At 43.8% G+C, this 22,732-nt stretch overlaps 2 protein-coding genes across 2 annotated transcripts; one reads left to right on the top strand and one right to left on the bottom strand.

Moving 5' to 3' along the window:
• The first annotated feature begins 349 nt into the window (after positions 1-349).
• ern2 (endoplasmic reticulum to nucleus signaling 2) lies at positions 350-7,675 on the top strand. The gene is made up of 24 exons (XM_088374448.1): positions 350-641; positions 1,314-1,431; positions 1,518-1,551; positions 1,631-1,703; positions 1,767-1,839; positions 1,913-2,035; positions 2,105-2,206; positions 2,515-2,574; positions 2,643-2,862; positions 3,351-3,429; positions 3,551-3,701; positions 3,834-3,973; positions 4,042-4,212; positions 4,289-4,439; positions 4,534-4,599; positions 4,673-4,760; positions 4,827-5,016; positions 5,113-5,209; positions 5,419-5,618; positions 5,678-5,825; positions 6,292-6,419; positions 6,784-6,907; positions 6,994-7,061; positions 7,145-7,675. The coding sequence occupies exons 1-24, from the start codon at positions 576-578 to the stop codon at positions 7,325-7,327; spliced, it is 2,853 nt and encodes a 950-aa protein (XP_088230574.1). The 5' UTR covers positions 350-575; the 3' UTR covers positions 7,328-7,675.
• Positions 7,676-9,780: 2,105 nt separating this feature from the next.
• LOC148399588 (guanine nucleotide-binding protein subunit alpha-12-like) lies at positions 9,781-19,442 on the bottom strand. Its single transcript, XM_088374449.1, has 6 exons — positions 18,733-19,442; positions 16,000-16,218; positions 11,782-11,832; positions 11,498-11,698; positions 10,935-11,141; positions 9,781-10,677 (listed from the first exon to the last, which is right to left on the bottom strand). Exons 1-6 carry the CDS (start codon positions 19,045-19,047, stop codon positions 10,516-10,518), a joined length of 1,155 nt encoding a protein of 384 aa, XP_088230575.1. The 5' UTR covers positions 19,048-19,442; the 3' UTR covers positions 9,781-10,515.
• Positions 19,443-22,732: the final 3,290 nt, after the last annotated feature.

The following is a 22,732-nucleotide window of genomic DNA, read 5'->3' as shown; positions in this document are numbered from 1 at the left end:
GGGGAGAGAAAAACATTCTGGAGCCGTGTCTACCCTCTAAAACAAAAGTACCACCTGTGCACCCATTTTAACAGATCTTTCTATTCCCTGCCTTTTTTTACCGGGCCAAATTGTTGTGAAATAATGTGCATGGGTCAATGTAAGTTCACAAAGTGAAGAATGAGCGCCTCCACCACTTTCCATAGCACAAAACCGCGCTCTATGACGTTGTCAACTGCCTTGCTGTCTTTTTCCACGTGTTCCAGACGCTTCCTTCAAACCCCGCCCCTTTTGCGCTTTATCGCTGCTCCCATTGGCCGTGAGCACCATGTCCTCAAAACGAGAAAGCAGTCCCTCCCACTTTTGTTATGACGTCACGTGTAGTTCCAAACACGGAAATGCGTAATTACTGTTGCATTGCCGTTAAGTTGAAAAATGATAGCTGTCTAAAACAGCGACATGTCCGCCTCTTGTGATGTTAAAACCGACGCTTTGAAACGACGCGGACGTGTGGAACCCCGCTCTGGGATTTCAGGGAGCAATTCGACCTTTGGTTTTTGAGTTCGGTCCGTAGCCCCGAGGAGGAGGTGGGTGTCATGGGGGCTTTGGTGTGCCTGCTGTTGTGCCTTCTGATTCTCTCCGGGGAAGTCACAATAACTCAGGTGAACTTTTATTTATGTTTACATTCTTTAATGGGATTGTCACGCATATATATGTGATGGGGTAAATTATATGGACATCATTTGTTTGACATGCTTTGTTCTATTTAGTCCGTCTGGGTTTAGCACCAGTTTTACGCCGACAGAAAAAAAAAAAAAAAGTTAGAACACTTTGTGCTTTGACCATCAAAATATACACAGAAACAAAGACTTGTAAAAAAAAAAAAAAAAAAAAAAAAGGTTGATAAAATTAGAGATTCAAGTCAACTTTTTGATGATTTTTTTTGGGACTTTTGTTTTTTCCTAAGGATAAAAAAAAGTTGACAAAATTAGAGATTCAAGTCAACTTTTTGATGATTTTTTTTTTGGACTTTTGTTTTTTCCTAAGGATAAAAAAAAGTTGACAAAATTAGAGATTCAAGTCAACTTTTTGATGATTTTTTTTTTTTTTGGGTCCTGTTTTGTAATTTGGCCTTGTTGGGTTCCTGTACTGCTCATTTGTGCAGATGACACTTGTGACCCAGTTGTAGGCAAACATGGGAGGGGTAGATAAACCCTCATGAAGGTGTTTGTCTGGATATCCTGCTAGATACGGAACTCTGAATCTTTTATGGATTAAAAACACTGGAAGACCTGACACCCACCGCCACTCATTGTCCTTTTTATGGCTATCAGGTGGAGGGGGTCAAGGTGGTCACCTGCCCAGAATCCCTTCTGTTTGTCTCCACGCTGGACGGAAATCTGCATGCTGTCTCCAAAAAAACAGGAGACATCAAATGGACTCTAAGAGAAGGTTGGTTCATATAACAGGGAGTTTTCCATTTGATGTTATATTTGCAATTGTTTTCTTATATAAACATGCTTTTTTTTAATTGACAGATCCTGTTATACTAGTGCCCATCAACATCACTGAGTGAGTAACACGCACACTCAAGCGAACGCACCAACATTCTCACTCTCATGTTATATATATTTTTTTATTTTCTTCCCAGGCCAAGTTTTCTCCCGGACCCCAACGATGGCAGCTTATACATACTCGGTGGCAAGCACAAAGAAGGCCTAATGGTGAGCAATTAAGTGCAAAACTGTGTTCAATTCATAACGTGGTTTCGACGATGTGTTCACCAGAAACTTCCGTTCACCATTCCGGAGCTGGTTCAGTCGGCTCCCTGTAGAAGCTCCGATGGCATCCTCTATACAGGTGAGATGCATTCAAAATAAATCGGAAAAAAAAAAATGAGAACCTGACAACAATGTCTATATTAATCTGCCAGGCAAAAAGCAGGATGTGTGGTTTGTTGTGGATCCCGAAACGGGAGCCAAACAAACCATTCTGACAACGTCCTCGTCTGATTCCCTGTGTGTCAACACTTCTCTGCTCTACATTGGACGCACAGGTAGAACGCGTCGGATTTAAAGCGCATATTCGTTCCCCTTAAATAATAGCCGCGTTTTCCTCTCCGCAGAATACGTGGTCACGATGTTCGACACCGCAAAGCAGGAGCTGCAGTGGAGCATCACGTACAACGACTATTCCGCTCTGCCGTACGACGATGAACAAGACTATCGTAAGTGTTCATCGAGCAGGGGGGTTCGCCGGCAACCTTTGATACTGAAACGGTCGGCTTCTAGAGAAACAGAAACAGAAGCCACAAAAAAGTTCATATTTTTACCAATATGTATTAAAAAAAAAACTAATCGCATTAAGAAATGAAAGATGTGTATATATGTATGTTTTATTAAAAAAAAAAAAAAAAGTGTCCTATGTCTAATAGACATGAAAGATCATCACATGGACCATAATAGTCGGCATCCATTTTAGTTTTTTTTTTTTTTAAATGTATGTAATGTACTTTTGTCTTGGCTTTCCCTCCAGGGATGGCTCATCTTGTGTCCAGTGGTAATGGACTTGTGGTTACCGTTGACAGGGAGTCAGGTAAGGATTTCTTTTTGGGAAACGGAGCTCCTGCCTAAGTGAGATCCCAAATTGGTCCTCCCGTCCAGGTGACGTGCTATGGAGTCAAGATTACGGCGCGCCCGTGGTCAGGGTCTACCTGTACTCGGGCGACTCGCTCAGACACACACCCCACCTGTCGCTCGCCGTTGAGACGTTGCGCTTCCTCACCTTCTCCTCCGTCGCCGACGAGCGGACGGCAGTCCACTCCGTTTTGAAATGGCGCTATCAGTTTGTGAAGGAGGAAGCCAACGCACAAACGCTACTTGTGTAAGTCACGCTCGGCACGCACATCGTAGTAGAAGTGCCGTTAGCATTTAGTTAGTCTGTTTCAAATCACCTTTTTTTTTTTTTTAGATTTTCTCTCAGAACAGCAGTTGTCGCAAGTAGCGCTCGCAACAAAGCGAGTGACTTCTCAGTAACGCTTAATGGCCGTTTGTCAAAACAAGCCAGTGGTAATAAATTAACCAACTTTTTGCGACATTCCTCCGCTTCCAGACTGCATTGAATGTGGCTTGCTCATAGATGTGTTTTAAGAGCTAGTCAGACAAGAAAAGATCGGCTTGGCTGTTTAATTATACACTCGCTGGGCCAGTCGCTCCAGAGACCCAACAATTTTGCGTGTATCCAGAAATTCCCATGGAAAGTGTAGTGGAAACAAAAAAAACCATGGAGCGCAATCTTCAATTCTTCCATTTTCAGGGACCTGTTTTTTTTTTTAATCTTTTCAAAACCGTGGCTTCTTCTGTCTCTTTCAGGCCCACGCTCTACGTGGGGAAACTGGACTCCCACCTCTATGCTTTGCCTTCCTTCGTTCACCAAGGATTCTCCTTAGTGGTGAGTTGAGTTCCAAATGTATTTTCCGTGATCATTCCAGCCAAGATTTGCTCCCAGTCTGTAATAGGATATCACATGTGCGGCGAGACCATTCACTGGCCACTTCTTGCTCCCACGGCAGCCTCGGGGTCTGACCCTGGGCCGGATTGAAGGTCCTGAGACGGCCGGTGTCACGCTCATCGGGCAAGGGGAGTGCTTGATCATCCCGTCCACCGACGTGCGCTATCCTCCAGGGAGCAGCAACAGCCCTCAAAACCACTGGTTGTTAATAGGTACTCACACACACCGAGCCCCAACTGGACCGAACCAAGTGGTGGTTACTTGCGGCGGGAAATGATTGACATTCATATTAACGATTTAGATTAGCTCAATCTGAACAATTGGGAAAATGCGATGTTTCACAGGCCACCACGAGATCCCGCCAGTAGCACATACCACCATGTTAAAGGAATCGCGGCTCAGCCTGCCGTTCCCCAGTGACGCCGTCATCCCCCCTCGACCTTCTGCCCCGCCATCCTCGCGCACCACCAGCTACAACCAAAACGTGAGCCCTTTCAAGTCCTTCGGCAAGATCTTCCATCTCCCTTGTTTCACGGCGCTGTCATCCTCCAGTTTCGGTTGGTAGGCCAAAGCGATGGCGAAGGAGCCGTCGACGAGAGAGAATCGCCAGGAGCCCAGAAGTCGATCGGCGTGCGTTCCGTCTACATGACGCACGACTGCTTGGCTCTGACCGTGTTGACCGTGCTGCTGGGAGGCTGGTTGGCATTCGCTTTCTCGTACACGGTGAGTCGAGAACGCTCGGCCGCTTATTCGTTTTATTGAGGACATCGCGAAGGTGACATTTTGTGCTTCTCACTAGCGAGCGGCCAAGAAGCTGAAAGCTCTGCAGGAGCAGCTCGAGGAAACGTTTGAATCTTCCTGCGTCCAGTCCACACAGACCACCAACACGCCGACACCGACTTTCAGCTCCTCCGACTTGGAGCTTTCTACCAACACGAGCGTCTCCACTGGTTCATTCATTTTGTCACCGTAGCATATTTTTGAGCGCACACGTTCACGATAGCCTGAACAAAACTTCAAGGTCGCTGGTTGGCTTCTGTGCAGGTTCTCAGCATGCATCGGAAGATCTTGTTGTAATGCCTTCTTCCCTTGACAGCAGCACAACCTCAAGTATGGATGGACTTTATTTTCTTTCCATCCTGCAAATAAAGTTGATTTATTGCCGCTGATTTTCGGTCTACAGAAAACAGCGAGGAGGTGCACTTGGGTAAAATCTCCTTCACCACATCCGAGGCCCTCGGTCGCGGCAGCTCGGGAACGTTCGTCTTCAGGTAGGTTTAAAAGTGTGCCCACCGAGACACGGAGGTCATCACGATTTGACCTCGTACCGTACGCAGGGGCAACTTCGACGGACGGCGTGCGGCGGTGAAGCGAATCCTCCCCGAGTGTTTCGATGTGGCAGAGAGGGAAGTGCAGCTCCTGCGACAGTCCGACACGCATCCCAACGTCATTAGGTACTTCTGCACGGAGAGGGACAACCTCTTTAAGTACATCGCCATCGAGCTGTGCGCCGCCACCGTGCAGCAGGTCAGTGATTTTTATTTTTTTTATTGTTGTCACTTTAAATTTAAAATCAAAAATGGTATCGCTGACGTGTATCTTTTTCAACGTTATTGTTTGCAGTATGTGGAGGATCCATCCGATTTTCCCAACCTGAGTCCGATTATGTTGTTGGAGCAGACCATGTGTGGCCTCTCACACCTCCACTCACTCAATATAGGTTTGCGACACACGTACACAAAGTCTCAAATATGTAACACCTCCATGTTTTTTTTTTTTTACATTTGTGTTTATTGCAAGTTGGTCTGAAATTTATTCAGATTGCATTAAAAAGACTCAAAAAGTCTTGAACTTAAACCCAGAATGTCAACTTTGTATATGAAGTTAGCAAAACGATAGTTTTTCTCCCTTTTCTGCTCCTTCATCCAGTACATCGAGACCTGAAGCCTCGAAATATCCTGATCTCATTTCCCTGCGCTTCGGGTAAAGTCCGAGCTCTCATTTCCGACTTTGGGCTGTGCAAAAAGATCCAAGATGGTCAGAGCAGCTTCTCGCTGCGCTCGGGCGTGTTGGGCACGGAAGGCTGGATTGCTCCCGAGCTACTGGAAAACATTCCTGGCAGCAAGCCGGTGAGTCTCACGTGTTAGCTGTGTTGACTTTTCCTCGGCTGACCGTCGTTTCTCTTTAGACCGCCGCTGTGGATATCTTCTCCGCCGGCTGCGTCTTCTACTACGTGGTCAGCGGGGGGAAGCACCCGTTTGGCGAGACTCTGATGCGGCAAATGAACATCCTATCTGGAAACTATTCACTTTCGCAATTAATGGATACCATACACGGTGAGGATGGATGGCGTGAGCGTGTCTATGCTGTTTTTTGGGAAACCGAGTCTAAAATTGTTTTTATGATGATTTAGTAAAAACACACTGGATAACTTTTTACTGTCCCTCGATGTGTTCACAGTAAACAATTTTTTTTTTCCCAAACAACCTTAAGATGTTGCTCTCTGTAGTAAATGACAGTCAATAATTTCCAAGGGGAAAAAAATGTCTCTTTGGTTCCTGTTATTAATCATTCAAAGTTGTTCTCAAACCCAACAGGTGAGCTGCTAACTTGTGGTCAACAGTGGAATTACACCATCATAAAAAATCTAATTATTATTTGTACAAAAAAAAAGAGAACAGTGTTGCATCAATGCTAACGTTGATTTGAATTTTTTTTTTAAGTGACGTCAAATGTTGTGAAGGTCATTGAACGATGATGCCAGTCCATCGATTAAGCTGCAGCAATGTTGTGCCTCAACAGAAGACGTTGTAGCTGAGGACCTGATCAAGCAGATGATCAGCGCGGAGGCGGAGTCTCGGCCCTCGTCCGTCGGCGTGCTCAAGCATCCGTTCTTCTGGAGCCCTGAGAAACAGCTGCTTTTCTTCCAAGTCAGTCGCCTCACCTCCCTTGCTCACTCACTCTTTACTCACTCGTTTGTGTTGAGTCATGTCTGAAAACTAAAAGCATTTGGAAACTAGCAACTGGCTTTTCGTTCCTGCATAAAAACCTGCTCGCAAAAATCTTTCCAGACAGTTTTGCAAAACAAGCCACTTTGTTTCCAGTCCACAGGCAAGCAGTGAATTTTCTTGTTTACTATTTGTCAATTGCTGCAATTCACGTTCTCGCACAAGAATGTAAAAAGTACATCAAAATCCAGAAGTTCTCTGGAACCAAATTTTAAACTGTAATTTTCCTCAATGATCAAAGTTTTATTTTAGTTGCTGCGTGTGTGTATTTTATTTTTTCACCTAGGATGTAAGCGACCGCATTGAGAACGAACCAGTCGATAGTGACATCGTGGGGAACCTTGAAAGTGAGTGCCGAGTCGTGGTGCGGAGCAACTGGAGGCTGCACATTTCTACACCTCTGCAGACTGGTAAGGAGGATGCACAATGAAAACACACTCAGGGACACTTCATAAATCATTTTTGGAACACAATGCCTTTTTTTTCCCCTATGCAGATTTGAGGCGGTTCAGGACGTACAAAGGCAGCTCGGTGCGAGACCTGCTGAGGGCCATGAGGAATAAGGTCAGCTTGCGTTATCCCGACGCACTTTCTTTTTTTTTTTTTTAATCTATTTATTTGAATTGTATTCATTCATGGTTCCACAGAAGGCTCACTACCACCAGCTGCCGCCCGAAGTGCAGTACAGTCTCGGCGAGCTGCCCGACGGCTTTGTGCGCTACTTCACCAACCGCTTCCCAAAGTTGCTGATGCACACACACACTTCGCTGCAGGCCTACGCCAACGAGAAACTCTTTCACCCCTACTACATGCCCCCTGGCGCCAAGTAGCAGCCACAGCCATCTCACTCCTCCTTATTGCTTTTGTAAAGCTGTCACTGTTTTTAGATACACCTTAAGATATACCTTGGCTTGATTTGTGTATTTATTATTTTTTGACAGACTTGAGAAAGGACGTGTGCTTCTGATAAAGGCTTTTATGGAAGAAAAAGTTCATGCACTCCTAAAGGTAGCGACACTGACTGGCAACGCACAAAGTCAAATAAGTCTCCATTGATAACCACTGTACTCTACATGACACGTTTATACGCTTATCTTTATTGATTTGATCTGCTGTAGAAACAATGCTGAGAGATTTCCTGATTTTCTAAATTAAATCTCGACTTTGATTGCGCCTAAGATTGAAGTGTATGTATTTTTTTTGTCCTTTTGTAAATATTAATAATTTTATATGATAAATTGTGTAACATTTACCGTTGAGATTTAAGCATCAAACTTACTTTTAAAATGATCTTATTTGTATTCTGTTGTTTTAAAGTTAAATTTGTTCGCATTTAAGCTAACAGGTGGTGCAGCCAACATGATTTATTTTCACATGGAGTTAATGGAAATGTCTCCAGACGTCCTCCTAAACAAATGAAGTCATTCGGTGAGCAGTAAACAGGCAGTCAATTTTCTTCAATGAGTATTTTTACAAACTACGTCACTTAACCCAGATCATCATACAAGTATGACCCCCCCACCCCCCGATTATTTTTACCACAGCTCAGGGAATCAAAAAGTGTTTAACAGAATTTTACTCGCTTGTAATGTAAATATCGTAAAACACGACGGGTTTAAAAAAAAAAAGTTTTAGAAACATTTAAAATTTTCTCAAGGTCCGGTTTAGTAACATGTTGCACTACTTCATGCTGACCAGCAGAGGGCAATGTTTCACTCTTCATAAAAAAAAAACACGAGGGAGTCATCCAGGAGCATTTCACGGCCTAATCGTCTACTAATGGACGGCCGAATTGTTATTTTATACAATTATGTGGGTCGCCATTTTCTTTGTATGTCTGTGTAGTGTGTGTATGGACTAATTAGAGAGTTCAACAGTGTCTCCAGTCAAAAATGCCTCATGGGGAGCCATCATGTTAACCGCAGTAAGAAGGTAAGCCACAGACACACCACCCAAAAATGCACTGGTTTGGCATCTTGCTGCAATAGTTCTTAAGTTAACGACCATCTAAATAAGAAGTTCTGCGGCCCGCAAACATAAGTAAAGTATTTTTGCACTTTTACGTCAGTAAGATGCTGTAATATTGGACAAGAGGAGAACGAATATGAAGTGAATGTTGTATTCACTGTGTGTTGCTAACTGCTAAATGTATTAGCTTGTTTGTTAGCATTAGGCGAAGCAGACTTTCCCTGAAGCCAAGAAAGTTATGTTGTTTGAAAGTGTAATTCTCTGTTTTATGTCTCGTGTAGCTGGCATTTAACAGCTTGAAACCTATCACTTTATTTTTAACTGTTCACAAACTGTTTAATTGCCACTATAGCTAAAAGGCTGATTATATTTTTATTTGCTCTTGATTATGCAATTGAAATCAATATTTAATTCACTTTTAACAAGTGACCTTATATGCTTAATGTAAACACACCACAGATGCTGTTGTCTGCCCCCTTTATTTTCCGTATGAAAATTGTTGATATTATGTTAGTATGAGTTCAATGTGCCCAAAATTCTGTGAACAACCAAAGAACACAATGTCCTCCCTATTGTTTTGCACACCACAAATGTTGCTGTATTTTTTGCACTCTCCTTCTTTCGTAGAACACTGCAGGAGGTCGCTTTTGTGTGTGTGTGTGTTACTCTATTTGAGCAACAGGACAGGAAGTGGGCTCCGCAAAGGAAACTTGACCCCCTTCCATACAAGCCCCCCCTCCTCCCCCTAGTGGTACTTTTACTTGTCTTCCTCCCTTTGTAACCTTCACCCCCGCCCCTCCATCTCTTCGTTTCCATTTTTCTTTCTTTCCAGCAGACTTGATTCCAACTCTGCCATCATATTACTTGCTTCTCACTTCCTGTAGAAATCAGTGTGATTCTTATTTGTGCTACTCCAGAAACAATGACACGGTTTTTGCTGCTGCCTGTTCATTCAGGTGTTAAATCCTTTCCTGTAACCATTAATAGCATTTGTTCCATGCAGAGGATAAAGAATATATATATGTCCGAAAATACTGTTTGTTCGCTGCACTACGTTCAATCGATTGTTCAACAGGTTAAATAACGGCAACATAGACGCTAATTAACATTAAGTTAGCGGACTGAAATGCTAATGTGTTTCACATTAACTGCACTGAACTGGAAGATCTGCCTTTTTCTATTAATTTCTACATTTAAGATAGTTGTTTTTTTTTTTTTTTAAGTCTTCTCTGCCAAGTAGACCAGAGATTTGTGTGGAATTCTTAATCATGCATTGTCAAAACTTGTCACACACGAATAAATAAAGTAAAACAGCTTTTGGGCAAACAGCAGTGTATTGCACCACAAAATACAGAGCCAATAAGGCACCCAAAAATTTAAAAAAACAAAAAAAAAGCAGAAGGTCAAAATGAGGGAACACACGTCTCTCTCCATCATGTCCTTCGTCCTGTTTTTCATCCTTTTTTTTTCACTCCACGGTTTGTCCTTTTTGTCTCAGCATATATCCAGTGCTGTGACGACATCTATTTACATGATTTCAAAATCAAAAAACAAAACGCTGTGCCATGTGGGTTAGTTGGACATTTACAGTGCTGCTGTTAGAGAGTGGTATTTTTTTTTTTTTTTGCCGCACACACACATAAATGAACAAATACAAGCGAGAAGACAATCCGACGTGAGATCATTATCATCGTCTTTACCCTTTCTGCAAGTTCACTGACGGGACACTTCACATAACGCAGCATATGACCACCGAGGCCCAAACGTTGGGTCATGTGGAGCTCCCTGCCCCCCCACCTCCCCCCGCTCCGCCTCCTGACTTGATTTAGTGACTGTGTTGGCACTAGTCTTTAAGACGTCCAGAGCAACCAAACACTTTGAGCGCTTGTCTTGTTCAAATTTGTAAAAGTAAGAAAGGGAAGTGCGTGTCTGAAATGGGTTGGGTCACAGCTCCACAGGTTGTCTTAGAAGCACATTAGCGTGTCCGCTCCATCGCTCCACACCGTTAGGCTTCCCGGGTTTTCCTTTTCCTTCAAGAATGTTTTGAGTGTTACTGCAACATGATATCCTTGAGATTCTCCTGCAGGATGGTGTCCTTGACCGCGTGGAAGACAAAGCGGATATTTTCGGTGTCCACCGCCGTGGTGAAGTGGTGGAAGAGCGGCTTGCCTCGGTTTCTCCTTTTGCGGCTGAACGACTGCACCAGGAACGCCTGCGGGAACAAGACGGCGCAACAGTGAGTGTGTCTCTTTTCATTGGACTGCGTTATCTGCTTGTTTACAAACACAGTGATGCTTTGAGATGCAAGTTTGAAATGCACTTGAACTCCCGGGGCCCTAAAATATATAATATTTTTTGAGAGAAACCGTTTGTTTTCTTATAAGGAAAAATATCACTCTAAAAGATCTCGTAGAATTTGAAGGATTGAACAGTTTGCCAATACGGATGGGTTGAAATTTTTGTCAGCACCTGCACATCCTCCAGCCGGCGCGGATCTCCCCTGAACTCTGGGAAGTTCTTTCGGATGTCGGCAGTCCGGATCTTGTCCACCAGTAGGTCGGTCTTGTTGAGGAAGAGGATGATGGAGACGTTGAGGAAGAGCTTGTTGTTGACGATGGTCTCAAAGATGTTCATGCTTTCCACCAGCCGGTTGGTGCGACGGTCCTCCATCAAGACCTGGAAATGACACGCACGGGTTTCAGCAAGGGACTAATTCAACATGACGCCACGATTGGAAAAAGGCAAGCCTTCCACGATGGGACATTGTCTTGTACGTTTCAAGAATGAAGATGAAACCGCCGGCCTGGTCTGAAGCCTTCAGAAATGGCGGTGGTCAACTTTACAGCAATCAAAAAAATCAGTCATATGACCGCTTATTGGAAAAGGAGCCAGCGCCGAGGCAACAGTCGCGTTTGTTCAAGGCGAGCACAAAGAGAGCTTTGTCTCTTGTCCATTTTGTGGTTTTTGGAAAGGACACGCGGCTGGAGAAAGAAGCCACTGTCTGCCTGGTTTGTGACCTCGCCGTCCCGTACCTGATCGTACTCGGACGACGACACCATGAAGAGGATGGAGGTGATTCCGTCGAAGCACTGGAACCACTTTTGCCTCTGCGACCGCTGCCCGCCCACGTCCACCATCTTGAAGGGAATCTTCTTGATGACAAAGTCGTGCTCCACGATGCCCTTGGTGGCTTTGCGAGCGAACAGAATGTCCTGCCGGCTCGGGGTGTAGCTCTGAGGGGAGACAAGGACAACGGGATGACACCAAAACTAGATTTATTCATTTTACAGGCCAACTTTGGCTCGACGTGACTCACCAGCTGACCGATCCGTTCCAAGTTATCCAGGAAGTATTTGACCGACTCACTCTACGGACAAATGGAAGGGGGGGGGGGGGGCAAAAATGCATTAGTCGTAAAATAATACATTGTCATCAGGAATTGATATTAATATTGATGATGAAAACATGGGAAGTGGGAAGGCCCAAAGGTCACATTCAGCCGTCCGGTCATTTTTTTTGTGGCTCACAAGCACGTGACTAATTTTTTTCCATAATTTCAAAACTGGACATAAGAATAATAATAATCAAAAGCAAGGGCAATTGTTATTATCTTCTCATCGGACATTGAAAAGCTCAAGAAGCTCTCAGTCATAGCACAAGCTCTGAAAGTTACAATCGATCAAAGGAAAAGTAATAAACAGAGATTCCGAGAAAAACAACAAAAAAAACGTTTGAAGCACAAGTGCAGGGAATATGTCCAAATTAAGATTCGTTCAACCATAAAAAGTGAACTGAAGTGGCTCCACATAGATGAAAAGGTTCCCACGTGTTTGCGCCAACGTGATTAAAACCCATTCCTCCACGGATGTTGTCACACACCGCGGCTTTTTTTTTCCACGACAAAAGACGAGAAGCGTGGGACACGCGGCGCAATTAACAAGCAGCTTGAAGGTCTAAAAACGGGGAGCGTGCGTCAAAACATCTCCCGGTGTACATTGCGAAATGAGATAGGCCAAGTGGACGACTCGATAAGATGTCAGACGGGACTCGCTGACCCACTTTTTTGTCCATCCATGTTGTAATCACCAGCAAGATGAACCAAGAGAACAATTTGCAGCAACGAGGATTATTTTATTTTCATTCAATAACTTCCATTCGCACATAATCCATAAATGACAAAGGGAAAATAATCCGACTTTATCTACAATATCTGAACACCTAACTTTCGTTCTTAATCACATACACACACGCCCGCGCACACGTGAAAGGAAACAGCTGTGTGTGTGTGGAGACGGTGACGAAAGAGACGGGGGGGAGGGAGGAAGCCCGACAATCGAGATACAAAGTCACTCATAGCGCTTCTTCATCTTGCAAACTTCCTGTCTCGATGAAGAAACAGATTCATTCAAGTGACGTTTCAAAAGAATCGGTGTCAGTGGCCCGCACATGTCGAGCATCAACCCGGAGGGGGTAGGACCCCCGTCACCCCGCTGCTGACCTGCAATGTCACACTAGAAGAAAACACACAAAGCCGTAAAGCTCCGATTGGCTAAGCAGGACATGGAGGGGAATTCCCGGACATGAAGGGATGTGCAAACCCACGCAGGCAGACACACACACACACGCACTTTGACTTCCGTCAGCATTAATTGCACCATGTCGTGAAAAGATAAATTTGAAATCGAGTTTATAAAGTGCAATATGAAGCTTTTAATGGCATTTGCTGCAGAGTTTTCGATGGAAATAAAAATATTGTGTTTTGCGTGTGGTTGAGCGAGTGGAATGTCTCCATGGCACGTATGCAAAGATTACTGGCTTTATTACGACAACCTCAACGGGCTCACGTTGTGTGTCTGTGTGTGTTTAGGTACACAAAAGTCACATGACTGTGTGTGTGTGAGAGAAAGAGACTGGCCGTGCCACTATTGTTTGACGGAAAAGCAGCTTGACCCCAATGGTATTAACTCCGAGTTGAACCGGGCCAACAAATGATCGTACGAGATCTTTATTTTCTTCATCGTTTTTGACGAATTGAGAGTTTTTTTTTTAACTAGGAATGGGCCGATTAAGTAACTATCCTGATTAAACCGTAGCGTGTGAGGAGCCCGAGTGGACAAAACCAATCCCTGGCCCTCAGATGCACCTTTTTGCGTTTAATCCAAAATCATTTTCACGCTCGATTAATCGATGGAGCCTTCCACGCGGATATCGTATCGGATTTCATCGACATTTGGATGAGAACTGATTCCTGTCTGACTTTTTATGTTCTCCCCAAAATATCCAAATTGTCCCACGCCGCGTAAATCTTTTGGGTTCTTGTACTGCATCTTCTCCACACGCGTGTGTGTGAAGTACAGTCCGAATTTCGCCACATCCACTTTCCCAGCGGCCAAACCCATTCTGTCTTCCCATGTTTATTTCAAAGTTTGCCTTGTGTCGGCGGGACAGGATGCAGTGACACCGCAGCAGTAAACCATTATGTGTGTGTGTGTGTGTGTGTGTGTACGTGTACAGTAGACGGCGGCCTTTGGACGGACATCTGTTGAAGGCTCTCACACACTTACACAACGCTTCCCACAAAAAAAAAAAATTGGAGTCCCAACAAGACTTGTGTCGATGGCCCTATCCAAGCAGGGTGTTATCAGGGTGTGCCTGCGAGTAAACAAAATGCCTGCACGGGTTTGACCCCACCCCCTCCCCCAACCTCTCCCTTGCCTTCTTTCCTAAGTTCCCTTCTTTCTTCCCTCCCTCTCTGCGGCGTCTGCCTGTGGCTCGGGTCCAGCCGAGCCTGGGAAAAGCTGACCGAAAAAAAGCCTCTGCGGGAGAGGAGCTAGCGAGAGAGGCAGGGTGGGGAAAGGGGGAGAGAGGGGGGGGGGGATTGTAACCCTTGGCGTACGCTCATTACGACTTTAGAAATGGCTTGCAGACAGCATTGTGAATTCATTGTGTCAGGAAGCGGAGACAAACGACAAAGTTGAAAGCAGGCGAAAAACATGTACTGACGTGACCCCCCCCCCCCTGGAGGATTCTCGCGTTATTTTTTGGTGTATTTCTCGCAAAGTGTATTATTGATCAAATTGGAAGAGGTAGCGCAGTCCGTGATTCCAAGAGACATTGTTAACTACTGGACTAGCATGAATGTGGAACATAAGTTGTCGTTATTTTAAAATGACCCCGCCGGACAGGTCAGCGGTCAGCAGTGAGCAAAAAATAACCCCTTAGCTTGTGGACAGATTTATCTAAAGAGGATGTGACAATGGACCATCCTCACCCAGCTTCCCCCAGACTGGGATGTCCTTGAGCATGACGCCGATTCCCAAAACAGTTCCTCGAGGCCGAAAAAAAATAAATAAAGTGTGCCAGACACAAATGTGCACCTCTTTGTGTGTAAACGCAGGAGACTAATTTCATAAATATGCAAAGATTCATAACAAAGTTGATTAGAGCCAAACCGACGGTTAGCAAGCTAGTGGGCTAAAAGTGCTAGCAGGCTTTGCTAGCCCACAGGCCAGGGTCAGAATTATCTGATAAGTCAGCGCCACACTTGAAGGAAAGTTAACTGTTTATTGATGGATATAGATGTCAAATATGTAATTAGGAGACTTGGCAGTGAATGAGTTTGCGTCTCCGACGGCTAAGAGGAAGCCATCTTGTTTAATTCATTTAGCAAATTCATTTGTTCTGTTAACGCTTTTTTCTCTGGTTTATTAAGTTTATTAAATGTTTAATTTCACTGTACAGAGACTTGACATTAGCTGGTTTAAAAAAATAAAAAATAAAAAAAAAAGCAAAGCTTTAGCATAGTGCCCATATCAGCGCGAGCCTCCAGATAAAGCTAGCCGGCGTGACATAAAGCTGTTGGCAAACGTCTCGCGCACGTAGGCGAGACGGAAGTGCCGCCTGACTCCAGATTGTTTTGTCACTGATAGTAAAAGCGTAAGAAGGTAGAAGGTCGAGCTTTTTCGACCGACTGCTTTGCTTCCGTGTCAGGAAAAGACCAACACGCGGGGAAATAAAAAGTGCAGCGGCAGCTAAAAGGGCTGGGCCGGTGGAGCAGAAAGAACAATACAGTCTGTGATACTTCCATGAAACTCAACCTTTTGCTTGCCATGAAGCATCTGTCTGCTCCATCACGGAGGACTTGTTGGCACTGACATGACGTTATTTGCTGAGCAAAGTGCTTCTCCAGTTCTTCTACAACTCCTTTTTTTTTTCCACCAGAACATAAAACGGCAGTTTTAGGAGTCTCCTTTTTTTTTCCTCCTCAGACATGAGAGGGTGGGAGACACTTGGAGAAATGATTATCTGACTGGAAAAAAAACAGACCGCTTTTAAGTACACCCTTGGTTCCTCTATTCTCTCCTTTGGTCAGTTGCTTCCAACTTTGTGGGGGGGAGTTTGGGGAAGACCCTTTTCTGTTCCAGCACGGCTCAAATCAAGTTCTTCACAGACGTTCTTGGATTAGTTCGATGGGTGTTGTGAAATTGATTGTGAATGAGTCGCTGATTGTCTGAAAACCAGAGTCTCAACTCACCAGCTGGAACTCGGAGCGTCTAGCGTAGGCCTGCTGGATGCCGGCGTCGGCCCACAGCGCGCTGAGCGCCATCACGTACAGCTGGAACTCGCCGGGCTCGACGCCCACGGCGCCTGCTCGGCCCTCCCACGACATCAACAGCATGCCTTGCTTTTCGTTCTCGCAGCTTTGCCAGCCGATGCCAAGCTTGTCACGGGCGTCCACCAACACGCGCATTCCCTGCGGGGGACACAAAATCAGGACCAGAGGTGTAATCAGTGAATCTATTCTCAAATGGAGTAACCCAAACACTGAAGCCTTCTGAGGACTTTTTTTTTGGGGTGGGAGGTCTCCTCGGGATCAAACAAACCCCACAAACCCTTGGTGTGGTTGTCTTATCGTTAGCAAGCAACCTTTTAATGAGCATCATTTGGGTGCTACATTGCCTTGTAATCAACAAAACAGTGTGTCTCTTGTTGCCACGGCGACTTTAACGGTCTATATATAATACAAGGAGAGCAGCCAAAGAGGTTGATCGTTGTCTCCGACGATCAGATGTTTATTTCGAGTCATGCTGAGTTTTGTTTGGAGTTAGCAATCGATCCCAATGAATATTTCATCAATTTATTTCATGTTTATCAATCCCTCATACGCAAACAAGCCACTTAAACGTGACTTCTGTGATTGTCGTTTTTATCCGCTGATTCACGAATCCAGACGAAAACATGACCAAACAAAGACACATTCGGAAATAGTCAGATTTTTTTCCGAGATGCGGTTCGCAGGAATTCTCGTGTTGACAATCTGACTGCGATGACCCTCGGTGACCTCTGTGACTAAGTAGTGTGTCTAAGATGGACAAAAAAAACCTAAACAAACACAGACGCCCCGCAGCTGAACTGGTGTTTACCGCAAAGACAGCCGTGTCTAACACTTTGTATGACACACAGCAAGCAGAAACATTTGGGAAAAAAAAAAAAAAACATAACTATGAGTGAGCTTTGACTCACATCCCTTGTTCAGCATGGAATGAAACTTGCGCCACATGTCTCGGATTTGTTCCTCAATGTTAAGCCATTTACTGTTTGACAAAAAAAAAAGATTTGATTTGCGGTTTTGAAAGCTGTCGGTGGCAAAACATCCAAATGCAAAGCAACACATTCCAGTTATTTCACTCGTGTAAATGTTATTTGGTATTTTATTGGATGTTTTACATGGCGGGAGGAAAAGCAGCTTGTCAGCCTCACTGTGCTATTTTTTTTTTTTTTTCTTTCTAAACGTCTCTCTTTTTTTTTGTTTTAATTGCCTGCTTTGCGGAGACGGACGGGGCCTGTATTTGCTTTGGATGTGTCTCTGTTTTCTATCTCTGACAGCAACGAGGTATTCCGCTGGCTCATAATCTCTCTTCAGGACCAGATAACGTTCTAAAAATCTACTTCGGCATCAGGTTTCTTCTTGCCAAATATATAAAGACTTTGTTTTTTTTTTTTTAAATGCCACTTAAATCTTTGTCAAATATACCAAATATGGAGTTTTGTTTTATTTCCAAAAGGTTGTGTTTCACAAGTCTAGACGCAGCTTGACACATTTTGGAGCTGACATTAGCTGTAAAAAATAATGCAGGATGTCTGCTGGACAGGAAACGGCATCTTTTTTTGTTAATGCAATATCCAGCAAAAGAAGAACTGAAAGTGAAAGGTTCCATCTCAAGGTTAACCAGATGTCTGGATAAGTTTTCGCGCTTGAGATTGACCGGCCAAAGGAGAAAAGCTAAACTGTAGCTACTATACTTGCTGTCCTCAATGATACAAAAACAAATTTACGTCCCTCATGTTCCGACCACGAGATGCCGTTTCGATGAGCTCACCGACGGTAAACCCTGATCTGGTTTTGAACGGTCAAAGCGTAAAACAAAAGAAACGACAACTATTTCCAACCATCGTGACTTCTCCTATGACATCGATTACTCAAGCGCATTCGGAATTGTGTACAAATAAGTTACGTCCCAGACCAGGGAAGGTTTGGAGAAGCATTGTGTTGGTTTTTTGGTCTAACTGGAGCCTTTCTTTTCCCAGCGTGGGCTGAGCGGATGTTCTCATCCCTCAGGAATAGTCTGGTATTGTTAGCTAGTGAAGGAGGCCCGGCTATGGCAGCAAACAAAAGGACATTTACACACATGGACACACACACGTGGACGCACACACGCACGCACGCGGGATAAAAATATGCATTGTGTCAACAAACCACTCTACAGTGGGAGGATGATGTCAGTTGCAGGACAAACAATTATTCTAGTCAACTTAATAGGATTTTTATAGATAGGCTAAATCATCGGTGTCAAACTCGAGGCCCGGGGCCAGATACGGCCCGCCACATCATTTGATGTGGCCCGCAAAGACAAATTGTGCTTCAAATTCGTACTAGAATTGCAAATTGTCTTCACTTTTAATATCTTTTTTCCAAACTATTTGACCAGTTTTTACTCGTCTGATTTGAAAATGAGCTATTTGTCCGTTCGTTTTGTCGCTTTTACTTTATATAATATGAGGCGCTCATACATTTATTTGGGTATCTGAAAGAAGCGGCCCGCGAAAAAAAATGAGTTTGACACCCCTGGACTAAATGAATATATTGATCTTATAAATAAGGGTCGATATAGCTTTTCTTAAATCTACTTTGCGCAAAAGAGCTGTGATTGTCACTTATTGAGTTGAGTACAGTAGTTTACATTTCCATTCCATTGAAGTGACTTACCTTCAGTATATTTTCATAAATAGTGTCCCTGAAGTCCAGCAGTGCTTTCTTGTCAAACTCTTGTCCGTTAATAATGCGCATCTGCTTGAGAAAAGTCGACTTTCCGCTCTCTCCTGCGCCGAGCAGCAGGATCTTCACCAGCCGCCTCACGGCTCTTCTCTCCCGTGCGAGCATAGCGTCGATCTCCCGGCTTCTCCGACGAGCCTCCCGCTCCTGCGCGGCGTCCCTTCCCCGGTTGCTCTGCTTGCTGCCCGCGTCTCGGCTCGCCTCAGCCGGCAGCAGACAGCGGCTGAGGGTGCGGACCACTCCCGACATAATTTGCTTCAATAAATCCTCAGCGGACAAATGTTCATCATAAGCCCCCCCCCGGTTCCCCTTGTTAGGCCTACATTTAATTAAAACTGTTTTTTTAGGGTTGAGATCATGTCTAATTTCAACGGTCAAAGCGAGCGAGCGAGTAACGTTGACGTCTGTTCGGTCACCGACAGACGGGACGAGTCTTGGTTGGAGCACGCCATGTAAACTCAAAAGAAAAATGCAACGCGCTTGAAAAAAAAAGTTTGAATCTCTACAAAATATCCAGTTAAATCCACTTCGTGTTCTTCAAAGTCAAATAACAAGGCAGGCTGTAACGTCCAAGGCGCGTCCAAACTTTCCCCAACACTGCAGCCGAACAGCGGTGGTGAACTTGGGCAGCGGCCGGGAGGGTGCGACTCCGCAAGGGGAGGGGAGGGGGCGGTGGTGGGACGGCCCAAGCAGAGGTCAGTGTTACCACAAGAGGGCGCCCGCACTCATCTGTACCGCTCAGCATGACTGTCGCATGAACCCCGGCATACTCGCGAAACGACATTTCTCCATCATTTATTTATTTATTGGATATTTGAGGGTTTTTTTCTCGAATAGTTCGTAAGATTTTTTTCTTTCCAAATTCATTTCAATAAGAGTCAGTTATACTTTTAATTTTGTTGCTATTTACCATTACCCTATTGTCCATGAATATATTAAATGATTAATTTATTGGTTCTTTTGAGCTATTTAACTTTCAAAGGGGCATACAATAAGTTATGAAACAATGCTGAGTTGTACTTTGTTATATTATTTCAAATGTGACTTTCTTTTTTTTATGTAAATCACTTGAAGTCATGTAGAATAGAACAGAATGTCTTTGTAAAGGTCTCACGGAGTCCCTTTTGACAGAAATGCAAAATAGGCTGTTCTCGAATCCTGGGCAAGGACACAAGCGTTGTATCGAAGGTATTCATATTGAATATTTTGCCAGTGTGTCATTCAAGGAAATGAAGGTGCTCCCAATAACACTGACTTCTTTTGATTATCATTCAGCTGATGTCATATCTTTGAAATATAGTACTTGATTAATTTCAGCTATCACAGTTTTTACTGTAATTATTTATACCTCAGTGTTTCCCTCTCAATGACATGGCTAAACCTTTTCTCCCAAAAAATATGTAATGCTGAAAGATTTCTTTAAAAGAAAATATGTCATGCTGGGAAAAAAAGCACAAAAAAATGACAAGATAAAAGCACAATGAAACAACCTTCCCATAGTGTGAAGGCCCGAATTTAATTGAGAGTTGGAACTAAATAAATGTGAAAAGACACCCTTGCTGTACTGTCCCTCACCTAGGCCTTCAACAAAATCTGCGATTAAATGTAAAATTGTCTCGCAAGCAAAAGGTCACTGGAGTTTTTTTTTTATGAGCGTGGGGCAAATGCTTCTGATGTTTACGTGCGGTGTGTCCTCAGTCAAGGTCCGTGTGATTTTGTGTGCAAAGTTTTTTCATTGTCAAACGTCTTTGCTACAACTTTACAAGTGTCTTGACACATTGTTGACTTGTACGACAGACTGTGACGAGGACTGGGCAAGTATTCGTTTTATTAGGGAAGGAGGGCTTTTTATTTCTATAAATAGTTATAATAATAGCAGTCAATGTGATATACTCAAACAGTGGTTCACAAATGTTATCAAGACTGAAATTGTAAAAACAAATGAACAAACAATAAATATGGCTATGTCAAGACATGGGTGTTATTCCACTTAACGCCACAGAGGACGCTGTTGGCTAAGATTTTAAAAGATGAAGGGACCTTCTGACTTTTCTAAAATTCTTGGAAGGCACAGTCGGATCACTAATTGACCAGGATGAGTGGAGACCTAAAGAACACCACGTTCTTTACACACCCAAATGACAGCGTTGCCTCTTCTGAGGCGCAGTGTGAATCAAACTGAGCTCCAAAGTAATATCGCCCAAATATCGTCACCCTCTCCCTCTTTGTGTAATTACTCTAAAAGCATTCTCATCAGGCATGCGGCAACACACACACACACACACAACTTTGTCTCTTCCTGCCTCGGCTGTGTTGCCGGGTGTTTGCATGAGTCATTTATATGCTAATGAACGTAGAAGGCCTTGTCAAGTAGTGAGAAGGTTTGTGTCAGAGTAGAAGAAGAAGAGAAGCGAGAAGAGATGTCGCAGATAAGACAGGAGAACCTTAAAGACATGCCGTGGATTTCTTTCCTTCAAAAAAGTCATCACAACGCATTTTACGGCTTGGTGTGAACTATGTTTATCCCATTCGACCTCCTCCTGCACCTTTTCTATGCTGCGATTGTGATGAAATACTGTTATTGTCTGGATGCTGTCTGACTGGAGGTATTCCAATACCAAACAGACCCCCCCCCCCCCCATCCTCCACCATACCTGACTAAAATGCCAAAATGGCTTGAGTGACAAGCCCGCACTCCACTCAGCACCACGTGCCTCTACCTGTTTGCTGCTTCCACTGAGAGACATCAGACGGATCAGAGCCAGCGGGTGATTGGAAGCAGATATCTTTCATGTCCCTAACCTTTACTTTTTATTTTTTATTTTTTTTTTACGTAGTGGCTTTGACAATTTCAAAATAGAAATTGGACGCTTTGGTAATTCATATGACAGTCATTTAAACGAAATAAAAAGGCATTTGGGATTGATAGGCTAGGCTAGGCTAAACTAAGCTAGGCTAGGCTAGAACAAAACGGCTTCAATTTTGTTGAAAATTACCGTATTTTCCCGACTATAAGGCGCACCTAAAAATCTAAAATTTTCGCAAAAGCCGGCAGTGCGCCTTGTAGTCCGGTGCGCCTTATATATGGACCAAATTCCTAAATTTAAACTGGCCCGAGGCCTCGTGTCATGATAGCAATCATAAGTGGCCCGCTGAAGACTATGAATCATGAATCAAAAAGACTATGGATCATTATTTTGTGACTGTAAAGTAATTTGTTGCATCTGAAGTTGAAATGAAAAAGTTAAAATGGAGAATGATTTGATTTGGATTAAAAATCTCACATGATGCATTAAGGGTGCGCCTTATAGACCGGCGCGCCTTATATAAGGGCAAAGTTTTAAAATGGGCCCTTCATTTAAGGTGCAACTTATAGTCTGGTGCGCCTTATAGTCTGGAAAATACGGTATGGTTTATTTCATAATGTACATCATTGGATACGATTATTGATGTATATTTATTTGTGAGATGAAAAGTTGAATTGTTTGGGAAAATGAGATTTATTTACTGTAAACCAGTGGTTCTTAACCTTGTTGGAGGTACCGAACCCCACCCGTTTCATATGCGCATTCACCGAACCCCTCGTTAGTGATTTATTTTGTGTGTGTGTGTGTGTGTGTGTGTGTTAAATTCTAGAAATATATTTTTTTTACTGGTGCACAAAATGAGCCATGCATGAACATCACCTTGTTCAAAGAACCAAACCAACACAATGCGTGAACTCACAACAAATTACATACCGGTGAATCAGAATTTACACAATAAATCAGGTTTGTTCGGACCTCCTCAGCGGAGGCTCTGTCGAACCCCTGAGACCCACTCACCGAACCCCTAGGGTTCGATCGAACCCAGGTTAAGGACCACTGTTCTAGACAATATCAATATACAGTAGCGTACTCGGCATAAGTGTTCATTAAAAACCAAGACACTTTAT

The sequence above is a fragment of the Syngnathus floridae genome, chromosome 4 (assembly GCF_059516105.1).
Source record: "Syngnathus floridae isolate MCC-2025c chromosome 4, RoL_Sflo_1.0, whole genome shotgun sequence".
NCBI classification, from domain to species: Eukaryota; Metazoa; Chordata; class Actinopteri; order Syngnathiformes; family Syngnathidae; genus Syngnathus; species Syngnathus floridae.
The sequence above is the reverse complement of the archived record's forward strand: the minus strand, read 5'-3'. Positions and strand labels throughout refer to the sequence as shown.